General features: G+C 33.6%; 1 protein-coding gene across 4 annotated transcripts in view; it reads right to left on the bottom strand.

Annotated features, from left to right (window-relative positions):
* Nucleotides 1-7,485: 7,485 nt before the first annotated feature.
* Nucleotides 7,486-23,609, bottom strand: part of Glut1 (Glucose transporter 1) — a 189,732-nt gene continuing 173,608 nt past the window's right edge. For all 4 annotated transcript variants that reach the window (XM_076452041.1, XM_076452051.1, XM_076452061.1 and 1 more), the window contains 4 exons: nt 22,013-22,088; nt 19,033-19,160; nt 11,752-11,971; nt 7,486-7,792 (listed from right to left, as the gene is read on the bottom strand). In XM_076452041.1, coding sequence (XP_076308156.1) covers nt 7,737-7,792; nt 11,752-11,971; nt 19,033-19,160; nt 22,013-22,088 — 480 coding nt within the window. In that variant the 3' untranslated portion in view covers nt 7,486-7,736. The remainder of the gene's footprint in view (nt 7,793-11,751; nt 11,972-19,032; nt 19,161-22,012; nt 22,089-23,609) is intronic.

The following is a 23,609-nucleotide window of genomic DNA, read 5'->3' as shown; positions in this document are numbered from 1 at the left end:
CATGTTTATACTGTTTACTGTATAAATATATTACATTACAAAAACATCAAGGATATTGTTTTATAACAAAACATAAAAAAGGGTATTTTTATTTACATTCGCTCTTACTTGAGGGTGGTGTGGCATAATGGTTAATGTCCTAACTGTATCTCTGAGGATTTATGGCTTGAGTCTCTTTATTGCAAAAAAAAAGGACTCTGCGGTCATTGGTGCGTTACAAGAGTGACGGTTAAATCCATCTGTTCGGCCACATAATTGTTGGCGATAAGTGTTGTCGACTAGCTACTCTCCCTCTAATCTATCAGTTCAAAATTAGAGATGATTATGTGCAAAAAACTCTTTTCGTAACTTTTTGCAAAAAAATCTAAACATTTTAAAGCAATGCATACTGAAAATATTGCATCATCCAAAACTAGCGAAAAAAAAGGCAGCATAAATTGGCCATAGAAATTCCACAATTCATGCCTGAGGATGACATCAACAATTTGTTTTTCCTGACATTTATAGGTCAAAAAGAAATTAAAGTGAGACGTGATAAACAGTTACTTGTGTTTATGTATTTATAGTAGTTTCCTGGTTGGACAGCGTTAAGTCTTTGGATTTACAAGCTAAAATCAAGGGTTCAATTCCCCTCGGTGAAAATAGCAGATAACTTGGTGTGGCTTTACTATAAGAAAACCAGACTTGATAGTAACTTAATTACAAAAAGACGCACTAGCTGTGACCACACTGATGAAAGCCCATTGTTTGATTACAGATGTGTAACTTTCGTTACGTGGCACAATTCGATTATTCGCATTTCTTCCGTTTCAAACTCGAAGCTACTCGATGGGCGATCGAACCCCAAATTGTAGCTTTATATTCTCATGTTTATCACTGAGTAACAGGAGAGGGAAAAAAGCATACTTAAATGCTGAGTAGTTTGGTGTTTCATGGCACAAAGCAACTTGGTTATCTGTGTCAAATGCTGAGTAGAGAGAAAGCGAAATATAATAAAATCAGACACTGTTTGGTTTTTATGTCTCACACTTGTCATTCATACGAAAGACTGACTATAGGAGTAGTTATCATGGCGGGCATTTTGTCATCAGAAGCCCGCTGGTAATACAGCGGTATGTCGGCGGACTTCTAACTCTAAAATCTGGGTTTTAGTAACCGTAGTAAGCAGGTCATCGTGTAGCTTTGTGCTTAACTTTAAGCCTAACTTGACATTATTTTGTCGATAATATTGTGTTGAAACTCTTATTCACTTTTATACTTCTCATGTGATTGCTGCGTTACTTTTGCTACAGTGAAATCATTTATTTTTTTACTTTAATAGCGTTAATCTAATTTAACAACATGTTACATAAACGCCCATGTTCAGTTTGACTGCTCTAAAAGCCTGCCATATCGCAAAATACTGACAGCACCGTTAGACATTTATCATTGTTAGTCACTACGATATAGTTACACAACACTGCTAGCTAAAGCCCGTGGTAAAAAACTTAAAGAATAACACTGGGAAATGGCCACAGAACACTGTTCATCATGGCCCATGATAGTAAACTATAGTTGGACACGGTCACAAAACACTAAGGTAATAAACATATTCTAGAGATAAATGCTGATAACTGTTTGTTTTTGAATTTCGCACAAAGCTACTCAACGGCTATCTGTGCTAGCCGTCCCTAATTTAGTAGTGTAAGACTAGAGGGAAGGCAGCTAGTCATCACCACCCGCCGACCAACTATTGGGCTACTCTTTTAGCAACGAATAGTGGGATTGATCGTCACATTATAACGCCCCCACGGCTGAAAGGGCGAGCATGTTTGGCGCGATGGGGATGCGAACCCGCGACCCACAGATTAGGAGTCGCACGCCTTAACACGCTTGGCCATGCTGATAACCAAAACAATGAGAGAAATACTAATTTTAAGGCAGTACAAGTAAAAACATAAAAATAATATTTACTAACATGTGAACCACACTACGTCTGTCATAACTAGAACCGATGAGGCCTTTCGCTAAATATTAGGGATTAGTAGGTAGTTTGAGTACGACACACATGATAGTATATCTTCAGTTTTATCAATAAGAACAACTGTCAGGGTGAACTAGAATGAGAAAGCTAACTTGCAATTATTATGAATTTTATTTAAGTCCTGTAAGTGTTATTATAAATGACACCGATTTATATTTGTTGCATCTTGATTCTAAAGACATCAGAGTAATAACCCTTATATTGATTTATAAGTATTGACAGGGAAACATTGTTGTTGTTTTTACAACAAAGTCACATCAGACTACATGCCGTGTGTTGTATACGAAATGAAAACAAGTGTACTCGTTCGCTAGTTTTTTGCTTCTTAATAACGAGCAGGTTAATAACTAAAATATTTTATTTATTTATTTTCAGTGCTGATTATTTATTCTTATTTTATTTGAATTAATTTGATCTATCAGAAAAAGTTACGAGCTAGCAAATCAGTCTTACTGGCGGCCCGGCATAACCTGGTGGGTTAAGGCGTGCGACTCATAATCGCGAATTCACATCCCCGTCGCATCAAACATGCTCGCTTTTTTAGCCGTGGGGGCGTTATAATGTTACGGTCAATCCCACTATTCGTTGATAAAAGAGTAGCCAAAGAGTTGGCGGTGGGTGGTGATGACTAGCTGCCTTCCCTCTAGTCTTACACTACAAAATTAGGAACGGCTAGCGCAGATAGCCCTCGAATAGCTTTGCGCGAAATTCAAAAACAAACAAGTGTGTTTTCTTATAGCAAAGCCACATCGGACTATCTGCTGAGCCCACCGAGGGGAAGCGAAACCCTGATTTTAGCGTTGTAAATCCGTAGACATACCGCTGTACTAGCGGAGGGCACAAACAAACAACCCGTATTATTGTAAATTTAGCTTGTAGTGAGCCACTGATATTCAAAGATTGAAAACACAATTTCAGTACAAGGATTGATAGGTGTTAGAGATTAAGTTTAAAATGTGAAAAAATATATCTACAGTACAATACGATAACGGAAAAGTAAAGGTCATACCGTACACCCAAATATAGTTGAAATAATACTGTTTATTTGATTGACTTTTTTTTGAGTCAGTTACCCCAACTGTAAATAAACTGGGTTCTGCACGAATAATGTGACAAGGATAAAACGGACACAAAGTTTTATAACACATACATCTAGTCCGAGAATAAATTAATGACGCTTCTCGGTCCACTCATACACAAAACTGCAAAAATACCACTCTATGTTTTCACGGACAAATTAAGCTAGTAACACACGAACGAAGATCATCTTCCACTAATTTTCAGTCCAACGGTATAATAAAAACAAAGAGGTAATTCAAGGTTGATGTTCTCTGTAGATATATGTTGTAATTTCAAGGTATAGGTTTAGAGTGGTCAAGACTGAACTGTTGCAGACAACTTACACCTGGAAGCGTTACACAGTTGTTCATTACAGAACTGCTAGCGCTTGCTATAATCATTTCAAACAAAAACATTAACAACAGGAGATTGATATAGGACAATACCAATTTTCATGATGTAACGAATTTACGGTTATATACCTATTTTAATATCGATGTTTCTTGAAGTTAAATATATACTTAGAAATGTACTTAATTTATACTGTTAAATCCGTATTGAGAAATTTCCCGCCTATTCACTAAAACTAAAAGATTATCTAGTGTAAGAATCAACAATGTACGTGACTTAAACACTACTTCATCGTCAGTATTGTTGTGCAGGCTGGAATTTCTAGAAACTCTCCTCACGCCTATAAATGTAGCCGACGCAAAGCGCCAAGAGACAGTATATATTACTGGTTTGCTATAGTTGGTATATTATAAACCTTGGAAACTATAACTGAGATTAACGCTTATTAATTGACCAGAAACGCTTATAGATTTCAACATTACAAACCATTTAACTTCAACAAATTCATATGGGTGAAAAACTTGGTGTGACCAATGTACATCAGCTCGAAATTAATTCGATCATTATGAATCCTCGATAAGACATCAAAGAAGTTACAAACCCGAAAGGAGACTCTTTTGCAAAACTTTTGTACATATAACATTATTTGTAACAACCGTTATTGTAAATAGTATTACAATTTAATGCCTAACAGTAGTGAAAAAAACAACAACTAAATAACACTGGGACACAATTACAGAATACTGTTTACCATAAGCCATGGTAAAAAAGAACTATGTTTTTGAATTTCGCGCAAAGCTACACGAGGGTTATTTGCGCTAGCCCTTTCCAATTTAGTAAAGACAAAAGGAAAGGCAGCTAGTTATCATCACCCACCGCCAACTCTTGGGCTATTCTTTTAGCAACGAAAAGTGTGAGTTACTTCCACATTATAACGCCTCCACCACTGAAAGGGTGAGTATATGTGGTGTAACGGGGATTCGAACCCGCGACCCTCAGATTACGAGTCAAGCACTCTAACCACCTGGCCATGTCGGGTAAAAAAACAACAACTAAAAATAACGCTGTGGCATGGTAACAGAACTAATATTCTTTACCATGAGTCATGGTAATAAAATAACTAAACAATAACACTGGGACGTGGTTACAGAACGTTATTTACCTTGAGCCAGGGTAAAAACAAACAAACAAACTAAATCATAACACTGGAACATGATTGCAGTGCACTGCTTATCATAAGGCATGGTAGGAACTAAATATCAACACTGTGCACTTTTTATTATACCACTGAATCACAGTAACACGACAGCGGTACAAACTATTTTCAAATTAAATAACTTATAATGTCCTGTTAGCGCCATTCATTACAGAAGAGGCATTAAGATGTTCATAAAGCTTTGGCACTTTTTAAGAAGGTGCTTTATAAATTATATATTAGGAGAAAATAGGATCATATTGTCTGTTGAAAAAGTAACTGGCGTGTTTAAAGAATGTGGTTATATATATATATATATTAATTACACTATTTTGGAGCACCTATGTTTAAAGAACACTTGAGATTCTGTAAAATGGAATTGAGTAGTATTTGAATTAACACACAACAGGTTGCTTTATACGTCAGCAAAATCAATCAAACCACATTATATAGCGGTTATGCTATCATAACCTTCGTGGTACATTTACTCACTATTGTTGACATTTAGAAAAAGTAAGTACACTGATGTTTTTGTAAATATTTTAGTAATATAGATTGAGCCAATAATTGCCTCTCCAGAGTCGAGACTTCCAGTAAAAGCTATTGTTACATTGTTTCTACCAACTTCGAAAACAGCATGTTATCGTGATATTTGAAAACACTGCACTCACTTGTTTCTTTTTGCATAAATAATACGGTTTCATGTTTGTTATAAGATATTATTCAGATTTGTTTCCCATACAGAATATTAAACATAATCTCCATTTTACGGTTCATGCTATAAATAAATTAAAACTTCTATTCATGTGCCGATTATCGGCTATCAATGAAGATTTCTTTTTTGTGAATCCCCAAAAATATGTATGGTGAATTTTGAGTTTTATAATGATATAACTGTGTAAGAACTTAAAAATCCTATTTAAACAATTATATATAGTACCAGAACAATGGTCTTGTATTTTATATTTTTACTCCACCACCTCACATTTTTGTGTCTTGTTAATTTCAGTATTCTGCAACTTTCTGATCTCGCTGAAATCACTGGGGAGGTTATTCGATGTTGTGTATCGATTTAAAATTATTATTTTAAATTCTACACAAAGTTTCTACATGTTCTGGCCTGCTGTAGCTACGGTGTTACATAATTGATTTTCATGGCTATGGTACCAAAAGATAAATGTTAATTGATTATTCACAAACTTAAATTTACATATCATGGTATAGACAGTGGGATCGGTCTCAATTACAGTTGAGGTCGGAATAATACGTAGTACAACTAACAACCGTAATAACACGAACTACTACTATGTACCAATTTATCCCACGCGTTTACCATTCGTTAGTATAAAACCTCAGCCAAGTTTGAATTAATGTGGCGTTAAATTTTCCATAATTTATGGGTATAAGAACCCATACCTGAAAGATAAATAAACCCCATGCTGTTCTTGTGATTTATTTTAATACAAAAAATTAAATGATACTAACAGTCACATACTGAATTATTTACAACAGCAAAATCTTGCACACGAAACTGATGTGATATACCTTGAAGACCAACTCGATCTCATAAATTGTACAGCCACATGCACTAATTATTAATTAATTTCGTGCAGTAATACTAAAAAAAGGCCATGCTTTTTTCTATTAGTATTATATTTAAATGGAAGTAGAGCAACAGGTTTTGAATAGCAATATCAATCCAGTAATATGAATATTACCTTTATTATGTACCGTGCTAGTAAAAAAAATTATAGAAACTGTGGTATGTAATTTATCAGAATGTTAACCTTATGTCACCTGCCAATATAAATTATAATTATGGCCATTGATAAAATCCAGTTATCTCACCATCGCATTTTTACAAATCATGTTTCTGGAAATTTATAACATAGTTATAAAGAGCATGGCCATCAATCAGTATTCTAATCAATTTGTCGTTTTTTACTAAGCAGTATAGTATAAGCATGCCAGTATTAACCCACCAGTATCAAATGCATTCCATTATTATGATAACAAGCGTCACAAGCATTGAAAAATCTATCACGGACAATACCGAAATCACCTGTTAGTAGAGACACCAATGTCAAGAAGGACCTGAGAAAGAGATTTAACCTCCTTCCTTAGGCCTGAACTCCCAAATGATTTAGAATTTGCTCCCTTGTTTTCTCTGTATACTGGAGTTCATCCATTTCCCAGCAATGATGAAAGTGATGTAACTGGCCTTAAAAACAAACAAATGTAAAGCTGATAAATATTAAAGTTAGTTTTTGGACATTTTTTAAAAAAAGCTTTATATTTAACTATTAATAAACATTCGCTTTGAGCACAGACTCAGCAAATAACACCAACCTCAGTAAAAGTTATCAATGAATGTCATTTGGCATATGATTTTAGTACCATAATGGATTATGGAGTTAACCCACTAACTGTTCATAAGATAATTCTTTTATGACTTAAACTACTTAATTAACCATGCATCAAAAATGTACCCAAAGTTTAGTAAGCATTGAATATTGCAGATGCAGTGTAAGTGGCATAACTTATTCTCCTTTGCTTTTATTCATGGTTTCTTAAAATTACATATGAATGACAAACTTGATATTTGATGATGTAAAAGAAAAGGTAGTAACCTAACACTTATACCAAGGCAAAATATGTCATTACTTATATAAACTAATTCATCTGACCAGATATCTCAAAATATGTTTTGTTGCATCTATATGCTAGTTTGATACTGGCTCATGATTCAATGTTATGTGTGTAGATGTAAAAGAATGGTAATTAAGGAACACAAGCATTATTGCTTTGTTTTGACATCAAACAATACATGGCTTTCCAGTTAAGAACAGTTTGACCATTTTATATATTCAATTCGTTGTTCAATGTTGGTTTAATTAACAATATCGGTTACAATGTTCAGTCACTGTACATACATTTATTTATTAGATATATTATTATTATAATGAGGACTATTATCTATTGTTGGCATGGAACATTTGCTTAAGATATACATTACACTGTCTGTGATTAATCCATTCTGAAAAGTACATGATAAACAACCTAAATTAAGTTATGACAAATGAGTCTGGAATAGAAGAAATTAGCAGCCTAGAGATGATGGTCCTGAGTTGGTAGTCCATCACCAAATTGGGAGAAGGTGCCATCTAGAGAAAGAATCAGTGTGTTTGATAGAAGATTAAAAAAAAACAAAAAACAACAACATTAGGCACAAAAGTTGCTCCAAAATCACTAAAACCACTACTAGCAGCTAATCTGAAATTAAAATCTTGTCTATAAACTCCTAGAAATCTGAAAAATCAAGATCTTTCAAAAATATAAACTATAAATTCAGTGGTTATTAAATAAACAATCAAAATGTTAATTTACATACATTTCTGTAGCCTCAAACTGGGATGAATAACTTTTTATCTGAATTTAAACTGAGTATTTTGAAATTGTAAACTACTGTATCCACACACATTCACACCAACAAAAACATATTCAACATTTTGAGTATAATGAATAATGTTTGTGTGTGTGCTGGGTATCCTGAAGAATAATTTATTGGAATTAATGTTACACATTTTTTGCAGGTTCATAATGTTGAATAACTATTTTGGAAATTAATGATTTTTTAAAACTTATCACTGTATATTTCCTTAAATGTTTGAGTACTAGTTTAAGAATTAATTTTATAGTTTGATAATACTTGTGTAACAACTGTGGTATTGTTTTTAATCTACATATACTTATTTAATATTCAAACTATAAGTAGGTAAAAAAAGAAGTATTAAGAAAAACACAAAATTAAATATCCATATAAAACTCAGGTTTAGGAGAATTCTAAAAAAATAGAAATTTATTCAAACCCAATTTTCATAATTCCAACAATAGCAAAACATTCAGCAATGAAATAAACTATAACAACTATGATTTTATTATTTGTTTGTAGAAAAGCAACATCAATATAAAATTTAACATCACCCCCACCATTATATATATGTAAACCATATTCTACATTAAATGCAGTTATATTTCACAGATCAAAAAGCAAGTATTCTCTGCTACTAGTAGTTACCACTGATAACTGAACACGTGTTTGGAGTAATGCAGTTTTAAAATTTAGTCAATTATATTTATACATTTCATGAGCTTTAATATTTTCTAAAATATGTTATTACCTACTAAACTGAAATAAAAACAAATAGAAGATATAAAACTATATCCCTTTGATTTCAAACTTGTACTGAAATTTTCATGCAAATCTAAATCAGTTTTAATTTTAACTGCTAAATGGTTTCCATGGTTGTAAGAAAAAAAGGTAACATTTTGCAAGAAAGTGGGAACTATAATGCTAAGTTCAATTAATTTTTTTTATAATTTAGGAGAGCTTCATTAATTAAATGGTTTTAAAAACAAAATATTTTACCTATTCCTGGATGTTAAATCAAGCAAAAAAAAATTTAATTGTCTCTTGAAGTATGCCTGTCTTTCAATCATGAACTCAGGTTGAGAACACAGTTTTTTAAAAAAAAGATCCAGATAACCAAGCAAAGAATGAATACCATATGAAATTAAATTAAATATATCAGTCCTTATTTTGAAAAATTAAGAAAATTTTTATGAATTCAAGATCTCATTTGGGGTAGAAACTATTAATTATATTTCACAAAAACTGGTTGTTTGAACTGAAGTCCATTAAGTAAGTATTATTTTCTAACAGTACTTAAGAATGTGTTAAAAATAATAATAAGACTTAAAATTCAGAAGTGAATACGTTTTCCCATAATAATGTATATTAATAATATTTGATTAGAAGTTAGAAAAATTTGCATCTGTTAGCAAAAAAAAACACAACTGCTTCATAAGTTTTTCTTTTCTAAAAGTCTTAACCTAAAAACATAATTTTATTTTTTAGCCTTGACCAACAAATATTTGAAATACATTCATACACAACTTTATACAATTTGATGTTGATTTTGTTTTCTGCTCATTATTACTATATGTAAACTATTCTTTGCATATTTTAACTGACACACAATGTCAAGTCACTTATGCTTCAAAGCTGACAAACAATAACATTATATTACTATAAATTTAAGAAGTATTGTAACTTTACACTCATAGGCTACAGAGATGCAAGAATTGTTTCACAATCTTGAGTTGACCCTCAAACATGTTGACTTGGAATTTCAATTTAATGAGACTAGTTTGATTTGTTTAAAACATCTCCTGACCACAAAACTTTACCAAGTTAAAATTCTTCCAGGCTTATGACATGGAGGGAAAGAAGCCTAGCTTTAACAAAAAAATTTCTATACTTAATTTAGAAACCCTTTTTCCATTGTAGTATAACATTATTTTTGTTTTTCATTTTTAATGACAAAGCTGTACAATGAAGTACTTGTATTATGTGCACCACAGTGATCAAATACTAAACTTTAGCATTATAAGACATAAAGCTTATTAGCTGCACCACCAGGTAGTGAGATTTTTGATTTTGAAATTAAATTAATAGGCTACGTTTATAATATGCTAATAAAATCTTACTGCTAATTAAATACTGCTTACCAAAGGCCCTAAATGCTAGTAATAATCTGTGTAAAATCACTTTCCTCTACCAGCACTTTCAGCAATTCCTAGTCAACTTAAGTTTGGCTAAAAACTTTTCACAGACATAATTATAAACTAGAATTAACAGTTTGTCTTTTTTTAATCACAGTTTCAAGATAAATTTGTAATATAAAGTTTGAAAACAGCTTGAATGGGTAGTGAAGAAAACTTTATTAGAAATATATAATGTTTCAAAATTACATTCTCATTATCTTACGTGTAATATATTCGATATAAATAATCTTGAACCCAGTTGCAGTACATGAAAACCCTCCTAATGTCATGATCATTATAAAATGTGATAAACACGATGAGAATCTTTCCAGTTTTATCACTTATATTAAAATTAGTCACAAATCAGGATATAAAGTTAAATGCCATAACTTTCCAAGTATGTTAATACTTATTTGAAAATAACAAGTATGTTTCAACTGATAGTCAGCATAAAGTATCATCTATAAAAATGACATTATAAAAACATATATAAGAAATAGAGTGTGGAACATGGTAGTGGAAAACACCAAACTGCAGTAATACTGTGAAAGTTTTTCACCTTCTTTTGTATATGTCTTTACCATGACTTGATGAAGGTCTGAATTAGCAGTTGGAAACATTTCCAAGAAACTAATGATGAATGGAGCTTGTAATGCTATACTAACTAAATTGTTACCCACAATCTAAAATTTTTTAAATGAATAAAAAAGTAGTCAGATATTTTTGAGAACCTTTAATTTCCATGAGTTGCAGAGTTTTGTATTTAATTGAAACACAGTTGAATGTATTATTAATAGTGAAACTTTTGAATTAACCCTTACACAATGAGCTCAGAATAAAATACACAAGTTCATATACGCATTTGCACATGCTAAGTATTTACACTACAACTTTTAATGCAATATGCGTATGGTCACAAAATTTGGTAGGGTAGACTTTTTTGAGTGCAAGTCAACAAACAAGATAAAGTGGCCTTTGATTCATGACCCATCACAAAAGGGTTAAAGAACCAGACATGATTTACTAGAAATATGTAGAGTTGATCTATAGATATCAAGTAATGCCACTTTATGATTAACATTCAAGGTTTACACTAACTTTATTTATTGTTAATTCATATAAAAAAACTAATACCTAATTTCATTTTATAGAGTACACTTTACATTTTTTTCTAAATTCAGATAAAGTCATAATAAGTCTAGTTTGATAACAGCTAACAGCATGTATAATGGCACCACAGATTCTTGTTCTTTTTTTTTGGTTTTTTGCCTCCATGTTGTGTTCTAAAGAGTATTCACAGCTATCGCATCATCACATACATTATGGTTTGTTTCCTAATTAATTTTTCATAGTGCATGATTATCAATGTAAACAAGTATTCTAACTTTTTACTTCAACTTTAAAATAGAGTAAGTAATACTGTGAATAAAAAAAGTCATGTAAAAATTTTCTCAGAAGGTGGCACTAGCGAACTGGTAAAGTGGAATGAAGATATCACTTTAGAGCTTGGTCTTACATGTCTCAGACTTCTCTGTAATTGGTCCTTCAGAGAATCTGTATCTGCTAGTTGTGTCTATGTTTGTGCCATTAGCATTAAGGACTTCATCTCTCCTAAACAATGCTGAGATTTCTTCAAATGTCTTATTTCTTGTTTCAGGAACTTTCTTATAAGTGAAGGTCCAAAAAATAGCAAGAAGAGCAGTAAATGGAAGGAAAGTGTAATCACTGAGACCTTTCTGAAAACAAATAAAAAAAAAAGCATGTTTTATGAAAAAAATAACACATGCAAAGAATAATTTTTAGTCAGGTACACAAAGAATTCTGGTAAGAATCTTGTGAAAATATTTCTTAACTGAAAACTTTCAACATACACTACCAGCAAAAGGACTGGCTATTAGCACTTGAAGTATTCATTTATTTTGAAGTATCAATTATACATACTGTTTAAGGAGGTTACATTACTTTATGTGAGAAAATTAGTTTAAAAATAAATCTCTGATTTCATAACTTGCAAAATTGAAATAATAAGGTTATTAATCAATGAACAATTAGTGCATTTTAACACTAAGAAATCTGTAACAATTTTCAGCTGTAGCATAGTGGTTCATAAAATGATTATGAGGTTTTATTTTTTCTGGAAAATACTTTTAGCTCTAAGTTCTATCATCTCTTGATGGATTTTAAATCTAATTACAGTTTTGGATTCAGGAGGCCATATCTTTTCAATAAATGTATTTGGTTGGTTTGTTGATTGATTTGGTGTTTTATGGCACAAAACAACTAGGCTATCTGTGCCAGACATCTGGTAAAAAGTTAACAATAAATTTAGTAAAATTAATAAAAGGAAATTAAGGTAAAACAAAACAAAGTTTAAAACATAAATGGCATAAAACCAAAGTTCACATCTAGTCTACAGCATTAAGAGAAAAACTTCAGTAAAACAAGTTGTAGAGGACTTTCTGTAGCATAACTGTAATTATCATAACTCGCCACGAAGACTAACAGGTAAGTACAAAAACCATTGTCAATCACCTGAAGTTGGCGTTTCCAGTCCTGGTTCAGAGTTATTTGATGTTATGGCCATTTTAAAAAAATTAAAGTAATAAAAGTTTTAAAAGACTTGTAGCAAATTTAAAAAAAAAATTACCAGTATGACTAACAGGTAGTTCAAACAGCAACATTATTCACCTGAAGTTGGTCTTTTCAGTCCTGGAGTTATTTGACATTATGGCTATTTTCTAATTTCAAATCAAACTAGGTGGACTGTGATGCTTAAAAGGGAATCATATTACAAAAGGTCTAATGTACAAATTAAAAAACTTAACTGGCATTAAAAAGATTGATGGCCTTTAAAAAACTAAAAACATTACCAAGGTGGACAGTGTCACCATTACCAATAACAGTGTCTAACGTTAGGAACAAACTTTGGGATAGAACACATTAAAAATGGTGCCGTCGTTGAGAGTCATAATGATGGCAAGACAGTAAAATGTGGCTTATTGTGACTTGAGTGTTACACAGACAACATATTGGTGTGTCAGTTCCAGATAAAAGAAAACTATGAGTTAAAAAACTGTGACCAATGCATAGTCTAGTTAGAACAACTTTCTCTTTCTGATCCTTATGGAAGTACGATGGCCAAAGTTCAATATAGGGCTTTATTTGGAAAAGCTTGTTTTCGTATTGTTCATTCCAAGTCGACTGCCAGCTGGCACAGAGTGGAGCCTTGAATACAGGACCACAGTCCCTGTATGGAATAGGCACAGCAGTGATAGTGCCAGAGCAGATAGGTTTAGATGTGGTGTCAACGAGCTCATTCCTGCAAATACTAACGTGGCTCGGTATCCAGAAAAACTGGATAGAAGTAGATGTTAGAGAGAAATGGGCCAGTCAGTTTTGAATATCGGTGAGAACAGGATGTGAACTAATGTGAAGTGATTCCAGGGCCAGTAGAGAACTAAGTGAGTCAGTATAAATCGTGCAGTTCAAGTAATGCTTAGCTTCTATGTAATCAAGAGCAAGAGAAATGGCATACAGTTCAACACAGAAGCTGTAAAGGGGATTCTGTGTGCAACCACCGAAACACAATAAACCATTGCAAAGCCCACACAGTCACCTGATTTTAAACCATCTGTATAAATAGGAATGGAAGGATGGTTCAAAAGATGTTCAGCAAATAGCAGACAGTATTTCCAATCGGGAGTGTCTGCTTTTCTCAGATGACTTAAAGATAGGTCGCATTAGGGGATTGTAAAAAGCCATGGAAGGATGGGCTGACCAGTGAATACAGCAACATTATCCAAGAACAGACCCAATTCATCCAACTGTGCCTGGAAACAAAGACCAAAGAAGGAAGGAAAACACAACCCTAGGTGGGATGCTTTGGTAAGGAACAAAGTTTTGAAGCATATAATAAAGACAGTTGCAGACAGTAGAGGTGCAAAAAAGGTTCATGAGACTCTGTGTATAAGCTCTGATTTACGGAAGTGCAGAAAGCTCCAGTGCAGAGCTGAAGTCCTTGATGATGAATGGGGTCTAGCATCTTTAAGGCTGAGGTCCTGGCAGAGCCATAGACCAGTGATCCATAGTCTAGTTTCGATCAAATAAGAGTATGATATATCTTTAGCACGAAACATCGATCTGCTCTCCAAGTGGTGGAAGAGAGGACATGGAGGATGTTCAGTGCTCTTGTACATTTGACCTGTAGCTGCTTGATGTGTGGTATAAAGGCCAGCTTATGGTCAAAGATAAGCCCAAAGAACTTTGTCTCAGGGACCACAGACAGCACAACTTCACTGATACAGAGTTCAAGATAAGGGTGAATACCCTGTTGGCAGCAAAAGTGCATGCAAACAGTTTTAGAGAGAGAGGTTAAAGGCGTTTGCTGTGGTCCACTTCAGTAACCGATTGAGGGCAGTCTGTAGCTGTCGACAACTGACATGAGGTGTGAAAGTCATCGACATGGAGCCCATTTGCAATGGTAGTAGAGAGTTGTTCAGTGATGGCTTTAATCTTTATACTAAAAAGTGTGAAACTCAAAACATGGCCCTGAGGGACTCCAAGTTTCTGTAAAAAGAATGGGAAAGTGTCGAACCCACGTGAACTTGGAATCTCCTGTCCATTATAAACTTTTTTAATACAAAAGGGAAAGTGGCCATGTAACCCATATATATCAAGGTCTCGCAAAATACAATACCTCCATGTTGTATCATAATCCTTCTCAAGGTCAAAGAATATTGATACAAGATGTTGTCGTTTGAGAAAGGCTTCTCTGATTGACATTTCAAGTCGAATCAGGTGGTCCACAGTGGAGCACTGGGTGGGCAAGAGGAGGTTGTTTGATTCGAGGAACCAAACAAGATGAGCACATACCATTCTCTCTAAGGTCTTACAGAGACATCTCATCAAAGCAAATGGACGGTAGTTTGAAAGAATCTTGGGATCCTTCCCAGGATTAGAGAAAGGTAGGACAATATCCTGGTGCCAGGCATCAGGAAAAACACTCTCCTGCCAGATCCAACTAATAACAACCAGAAGAATAGAAAGAGAAGCAGGAGATACATGGTGCAGCATGTCATAGTGTACATCATCAGGTTCAACCAATGTACTGCCAGACAGATGAAGGGTTAATTTGAGTTCCACCAGTGTAAAGGGATGATTACTGTCATAGAGATAATCAGTTTGAAAGGAAAGAGGTGATCGCTCTGCCCAAGCCTTGATGGCTAAGAAGGTAGAGGAACAAGCAGAAGTGCTAGATACCCAGCAAAAGCTTTCACTTAGAGTATCAGCTATGCTCCAGGTATCAATTACTTCCTGGCCATCAGAGAGCAAGATCGAGAGGGGAACAGAATTATATTGCCCACTGACCTTTTGAATCTTGTAACATATGACTTTGGAACTGGTGGTAGATGATATCCCAGTTGTGAACTCAATCCAAGATTCCTTCTGGCTTTGATGTCTTACCCACCGAACAAAGGGATTTGAGAGTGTGGGATATCTATGGAAAGTATCCCAGGCCTGTTTTTGAGCCTTCCGTGCCATGTGACAGGTAGGATTCCACCATGGATGAGGAAATAGTGGAGAACGTGTAGAGGTTTTAAGAATACACTGAGCAGCTGCTTATATAATACAGTCAATTACTGCTGCCACACAGTCGTCTATTGATGGCTTACAGATGATGGTAGGATCAAGTTCTGTGAGAGCAGTGAAGAGGGCCAGTTTGTCTGATCCAGCTTCCATTGGGGCATGCCGGGTCTGAGGGCATTGACCACGACCAGTCTCTCTCAAAATTATAGGAAAATGATCACTATCTCATGAATTATTGTCAACCCTCCATGAAAAATGGAAGAATAATGAAGGGTGCAAATTGCAAGATCAAGAGCAATAATGGACTGACTAGGTGCATGGAAATAAGTAGAAGAACCAGTATTGAAAAGAGAAAGGTTGTGATCAGAGAGCACATGCTTTACAGAGCAACCCCTCCTATCAATATCAACACTTCCCCACAGGGATGATGTCCATTAAAGTCCCCCAGGATAAAAAAGGGAGATGGCAACCATTCAATGAGAGCATCAAGGTCTGATTGATCATATGTCTCTCCAGGCAACAGGTAGAAGAACAAACATTGATGGTATGACCCAAGGAAACACGGATGGCTACGGCCTCCAAGGGCGTGTCAAGTGGCAAAGACAGGGTGGGTATATGCTGATCAACCAACAGTGTCATCCCTCCATGCACTCATCCATCACACAACCTGTTATTTCTGTACAAAGAAAATCATCGACAGATGACTGTATCGGCAGGTTTCAGAAATGTTTGCTATAAAAAAAGAGATACAGGATGGTAGGAAGCAATCAGTGTTTTGATGTCATCCAGATTACAATGTACACATCAACATTTTTATTTACGTGTAGATGAATTGGGTGGAGAACCCTTCTGTTTATGACCATGCTTTTTTTCTTTACTGTCTTTATTCGAGGGAGGTCTATCGACCTCCATGGATCCTACCCTGAGTCGATTGGATAGGTCTTTGCTATTGGAAGAGGATTCCAGTAACTAAGAACATGAATGAATGATCGTTTTGCATTTTGGGGTGGGAGAAGAAGAAGCATCTGAGGAAATGCCCGTACCCAGAATCAAAGGAAGTAGATCTTAGGATTTGTTGGAATGTATGTAAGGGACAGAGATTGGTGTTGAAGTTGATTCATCAACTTTTTTAACCATGGAAGTCAAAAGGCTTTTCATTTATTTTGAGAATGATTCTTTTGGAGACACAGAGAGATCTCTCTGCATTCCCACTGTAGTAGTGGAACGAAGTGCAGCAGCATACATCTGAGATGAAGTGGTGGACAGCAACTTTCAATCCTCAGGATAAGTAATGTTATGAATTGTTTTCAAATGCTGCACCTCTTTTTCTTCCAACCATTTAGGGCAAGAACAAAAGTAGGATGGGTGAGAGCCATTGCAATTGATGCAATGAGGGTCCGTTTCACACTCATAGGCATCATGATCCTTGCCACCACAACGAGCACACATGAAGGAACCACAACGTCATCTTCAAGTGACCGAATCGCTGACACTGGAAACATTGGAGAAGGTTTGGAATGTATGGCCATACCTTGAAATTAAGATAACCTGCCTAGATGGTGGCAGGTGGACGTAGTGATGTAAATGTCAGAATGAGAACATTGGTTGGCATTGTAATTCCATCTTTGCGAGTGGAGATACGCCTCACTGCAGAAAGTCCTTGAGTGGAGAAACCAGCAAGAATCTCTGACTCGGAGATATTCATCAAATCCCTCTCAACAATAACTCCTCATGATGAATTTATGAGGTAGCATGAGGTGTAACCTCAATAGGTATGCAAGAGAAGTTCATTGTGTTGGGATATGGATGTTTTCACCAACATATCACCAGATTGAAGCTTCTTTACTGACTTTGGAGAACCAGCAAGTCCCTCTGGTCTCTTTTGAATGAAAAAGGGAGACATTTGTTCAAAAGGTTTGTCTGAAAATGAATGCAATATAAAGAAAATCAGGTATAACAGGTGTTACAGATGTTGAAGATTGCTGCTCAGATTCTTCAAGATGTGTTCATTTACCTATGGACTGTTTTTTTGCTATTTTAGTTAAGTTTTTTATTTGGAGGATCCATAATAATAGAAAAACGACTACAATGTCAAACAAGGACACTGCAGCAATGCCAGGATTTCATGAGCACTATACTCAAACACCAGCATCAGATACAATGTTCACAACACATGTTGAGAACATCCAACACTGGTACTTGGTTGACCCTAGTCTAAGTGGACCAGCTGATTGACCCAAGGAGGCCACCCCGTTGCTGCCCGTCTACATGAATTCAAGGCCAAAGTGGCGTGTTAGGGTTGGACCCATCAACCACCAGGATCCTCTCCTCCTCTTCATGGGTCGCCACGCACAGCAAACACGTGGGTGGATGTTTAGATCCCAGAGGAGGTAAACTGAAAGAACAGAACCTTCCTTGGGAGGTCCCCTCACCACATACAGGAATCCACACTGAGGGGTAAATTTATTTGACCATGCCCCAAGTCTCATAGATTATTTTGCCTAATCATACCTAAATAATTTCAATTTGAGTGCAGGCCGTTAGAGATCCTGAAGAACAATAAAATTCAATCAGGTATACATGAGCCCCATGTATTAAAGGCACACAAAAATATAGCTAATAAAAAGAAAAAAGGCCTCTTAGATTAATTTATTCTAATCATGTCTAAAAGAAGTTTAAGTGCCACAACTAATGAGAATTCCCTCTTATTAAGTTTTAACCTTTACAAACATGTGAGAGCAAGCAAATGTCTTAATGATGTAAGAAATTTACTAACAATTTTTTATACGTCCAACCCTTAGTGTGAATAAAAAATAAGTAAACAGAACTAACAAAATATTGTTCACAGTTGTTTAAGTTAATTGTACATTTTTTCTACACTGAATTCAATGTAAACCAACAAATGATAATCCTAGGGTCATATTTATCATTAATGACATACTGCACCCCTCATCAAAAAATCAAATCTATTCTTGCCTTCAAAATGCAAACTTGATACTTCCTACTGAATGGCACTATGTGTGAGCACACTGCTCACACTTCCTTTGATACAGTCCTGAATAACTGAATAGTTATCCCATAATAGTACCTTTTTCAGCCTTATAATTATTTGTTTTAATTCAAACAAAACAATTGCAGTAACTAATGTATGTCAAAATATTTATCAATATGTGAACAGCTTTAAGAGAAACATGAGTGCTAAGCATCATACCTGCATATGAGGAAATACCAACCCAACTACAAAGTTGGCTAACCAGTTGACTAACACAGCTATGCTCATAGCTGCTGGTCTTGGGCCTTGGGAAAAAAGTTCTGCAGTGATCATCCATGGAATGGACCCTAGAAAGTAAAATATTTAATAAATCCTAACCTGTAAGTAATAAGGCAGGGTTCTGTTTACATGATATACAACTTAGAAACAAATTAATTAAGCCTCTTCCAAACTGAATTGCTTGTGTGTTTTAAATATGACACTGTTAAAATACATAATTAATGGTTTTAAGCTAATAATTTTCAATTTTCACTTCTGAGTTGTAAAGTCTTAAGACTGCCAACTGTAGGGAACCTGTTTGAGTAAGTTTCAAAAAAGTAAAGCTTTAGGCTTGAACAAAATATTGTGAGTACTTGAGATGGTTGCCTTCTAGGGAGTTATGGGGGTATACTGTCCTCCAAATTGTTTATTCAATTAAGAAATATAATGCAGTACAGTGCAATTCTTAGATCAACGTGATGCTGAGTTTGACAGGGATTCAGCTAGTCAATAAATTATAATGTATTATAGAAAGCTGAAGTTCAATAAATGAGTGTTCATAGCTCTGCAGTCCTAACATATATACATCACTAAGGCTAAGTCTGTTAATTGTGAAGACAGAATCATGAAAAGTCTGTAGTAAATTTGAAGCTGGAGGTTATTACAGAAACAATAAAGAAATTTCCATTATTACCAGCTAATAACTTCAGTTTTGAGAAACATCAGCCAAGCTAATCTGGTAATAAATTACTACGTAATTGGTACAAATGTTTTTTAAGATGTTTAACCTGCATGAAGCATAACTCATGTATACAAAACAAACAGCTTCCACTTATAAACTACAATACTTCAAGATCAATAATATACAGTTCCATTTTCACATACATAATATTATAATACCTATGAAGGTACTGGATTCTTCTTTTTTTTTTCTTTTATGTGTTTGTATGTGCAAGCATGTATACGGCTGTATTTTATTAGTTTCTGATCACTAACTTCTAGTGGAATTATAATCACTAGGAAAAGTCCTTGCACCACATATGCTATCAATTTAGTTATTTTCAAGGAAATTGTTGTTTAGCACGATGATTAAAGTTTCAGAGTTTCAAACATTTTCATTATAGACAAGTGTTGCTTTACATAATGCAATATTCTTACATGTACTTGGTATCAATGGCTATTGCTTTGGGTAGTTTCTCATTTCCTGAGAAGATTGCAAATTTAAAGGACTCTAAGCTACCAAGCTAAATAATACAGCTTTCAATATATTTAGTGACAAGAATGTTGTTTATAGACTCCTATAGAAAGTCTATGACATTCCTGTGATTAAGAAATAGCTTACATGAGATATTTTCTGGTAAGTATGTTTTGCTGAAGCTGAGAGGTTTTTCTTGTTATTAAGTACAGATGATAGTCTAAAAGGTAATTTATCCTCTAACAGATACATTTAAAAGAATTAACATGTTTTACTTTTCTTCCTATGTTGTTTTCATTTTTATTTATTCCATACAGAAGATATTGAATTTCCTGTGTGTTGATCAATTATTTAACTTCAGCAGAATTTTAAATATGATGAGTTATTTTCATTTTATTTCATGGTCTCTATGAGTACAGTTCCATATTTGTTACAAATCTTATTACATGTGCTTTCATTCAGAAGTTACAAGACATATTTCTGACAATGGTTTAGGGATGTAAGCAGATATTCAATTTCTTTTGTTACTTTTACTATTGCTAGTTATTCAGGCTAACAGTGTGAGATAAGCTGATTATGGGCCAAGAAAGTATGACCACTGAAGTTGGACTATGAATGTGAAAATGATGCTCCTTATGCTACCATGAAAGAATGATAATGAAACTTCCAAAATGCATAAGTATATTCTTTTCAGTTGAAGTGTTATTTATTCTATTTTGTTTTGTGATTTGTTTTGCTCTGTATTAAATGCATGACTTAATTTTGGATTCTGGTTCTTAGGTAATTGTTTTATGAGGATATCATTTCTTTTTCAATTTAATTTTCTCATTTCCTAACATTTGTGTTAGTTTACTAAGTTTTTAATTACAAAACATTTATGTAACATTTCATTTAAATTTGATTCGAGATAATTTTGAGATTTTTTTTATTGCTCATTTGTGATAACTTTCTTCTTTCTGTTCATGATTTATAAGTAACAACATTTGTTGTTTTTTTTAAATTCAAACTTATGTAATAATTGTCAGTCATTATTTACTTGCCTTAAGGACATGCCTTCAACATATTTTATACCAATTAACTTCAAATAAAAAAGATATTACAGTTTCTTAAATTCTGAACTCAACAAGGCCAAATGGTTTACCATAGCTGAGAGATACCCATAACAAGTTAAAGATATTATATTTTAATACTATCAGGGTGAATACAGAAAAATGATTTAATCTGATAATAGAACAAACACCTAAGCATGACAACAATTGATTTAAGAGCTTTAAGCAACAGTTACTCTTCATATCTTTTAATGAGGATTGTTTTATGATTTGTTTTAACACTAAACTTCAGTTTCTAATTTTTTTGGCTAGAATCATAAACTTGTTATTTGCACAAAACGTAATATTTCTAAAACTCCATAAACATATATGTGGAGATTTCATGAATATGTCAACTAATTGTATTTGATAAAATAATCACAATAAAAATTAATTTATGTGTAAGCACATGTATTTCATATGTCACATTCAGTCAACCGATGTATTTTATAACACCATATTTTTACTCCATTTGTTTTTATATAGATAAACTACAAAACTTTTGTAGTTTTGAAACTACAAAAAAGTAAATTGTTCTATCCATTACTAAAGGTCAAAATGTATAGTAGATCAACTATATGTTCTGTAAGGCATAATTTTATACATTAAATATACTCTAATCATACAATTCTATATATTTGAATATAAGCTTTCTTACCTGGACCAATAGCAAAGAATACCACATAGCCTAGTGTGCTGACAACACTTAGGTAAGTCACCCAGGAGTACAGAAACTAGATTAAGGTTATAGAAAATGTGACATATCACTCATATAATTCTATTAAGTATTAGTATATTTTTAGAGTTGTTTGTAGTTAAGCACAAAGCTACACAATGGGGCATCTGTGCTCTGCCCACCACAAGTATCAAAACTTGGTCTCTAGCATTGTAAGACCACTGACATACCACTGTGGGCCTTTTTCTACTTCTTTTTTTGGCTTTCTAGAAATTGAATATATTGTAGCTCTTAAGAATATTCATATACATTACAGGATTCCATTTACTCAATACAAATAGTTTTGAAAAAAACATTACTGAAATGGATCCAATAACTGATAACTGTTAAGTTCTGATTAACTGATGACTGAAAGGAGTAGAGTTCTTTCACCACAGACTAATACAAACTATTTTAAAATATGAATAGGTTCAACATTAAACATTCTGTTGTCATACTGAAAAATATACAACTGATTCCATATACTTGGCTTTAAATGTTATTCTTATACAAACAGAAAACTACAGATCCAATGAGGCTCCACCCCACTCACATTGATCATAGGTGAGCTGATAAATAACAATGAGCACCTAAGTGTAAGAATTTTGTCTTTAAATTAAAAAAGTATAAAGAACTTATGGTTTTAACACAATACGATTAAAGTCGGCAGTAACAAATATTTACTTTGATTTTTCAGCCTTAAACTGTGAGCCCCCATAACCATAATAACAGGAAAGTTTTTTTGCCATATCACACTTTTTCACTTGAGAAGTGTAGAGTTTATTGATTTAACTTTTAATCAGTAAACATGATATGGAAACAACTGTAATGAAGGAAATATCACTTATTTTACATATTAAATGCTTGATGTGTGTATAAATAGATAACTAAATTTATTAAATTATGAAACTGGTACTCACTGTTTAAGTATCATAAAAATAACTAAATTTGAAATTTATGTTTGAAAACCAGAAAAGTATCATTCACATTTTTCAGATGCAACAAATTAATTTTTTTTACAATATTAAGTTATTTTAGTAGGTTCATCAATACAATATTTTTAAAATATATAGTGAACAATATTCATGATTTGGTCATTTTATGTTGAAAATTTTAGTTTATTTCTAGTTTAAACATTTATCATTTTATGTTTTAAAGTATCTTTAATTAATTACTGATGGGATTAGCTATTTAAAAGTTGAACTTATGTAGCTGATTATTGATCTAAAATTAATCATAGGTATCATTATTAGAATTCAGAATGAAGTTCTTTGTTTTTCTCCAAAACCAATATTTAATGTTCCAAGGCTTACACAACTGCTCTCATAATTGACTAATTAATGGGGCAGGCTGATACTTTGCAACCACCAAAACAATCAACATTTAAACTTCATAACAAATAAACCTATTTAAATAATAACATGAAAAAGATCATGAAAATTATTTGCTATACATTCCATATTAATGGTGATGAGTCAACTAAAACCATCTCATCTTCCAACATGAAATGCTACAGGACACTTGTATGTTTTTCACACAA

Source organism: Tachypleus tridentatus, chromosome 1 (assembly GCF_004210375.1).
Source record: "Tachypleus tridentatus isolate NWPU-2018 chromosome 1, ASM421037v1, whole genome shotgun sequence".
Taxonomy (NCBI): Eukaryota; Metazoa; Arthropoda; class Merostomata; order Xiphosura; family Limulidae; genus Tachypleus; species Tachypleus tridentatus.
This window is presented reverse-complemented; position numbering and strand designations above follow the sequence as displayed.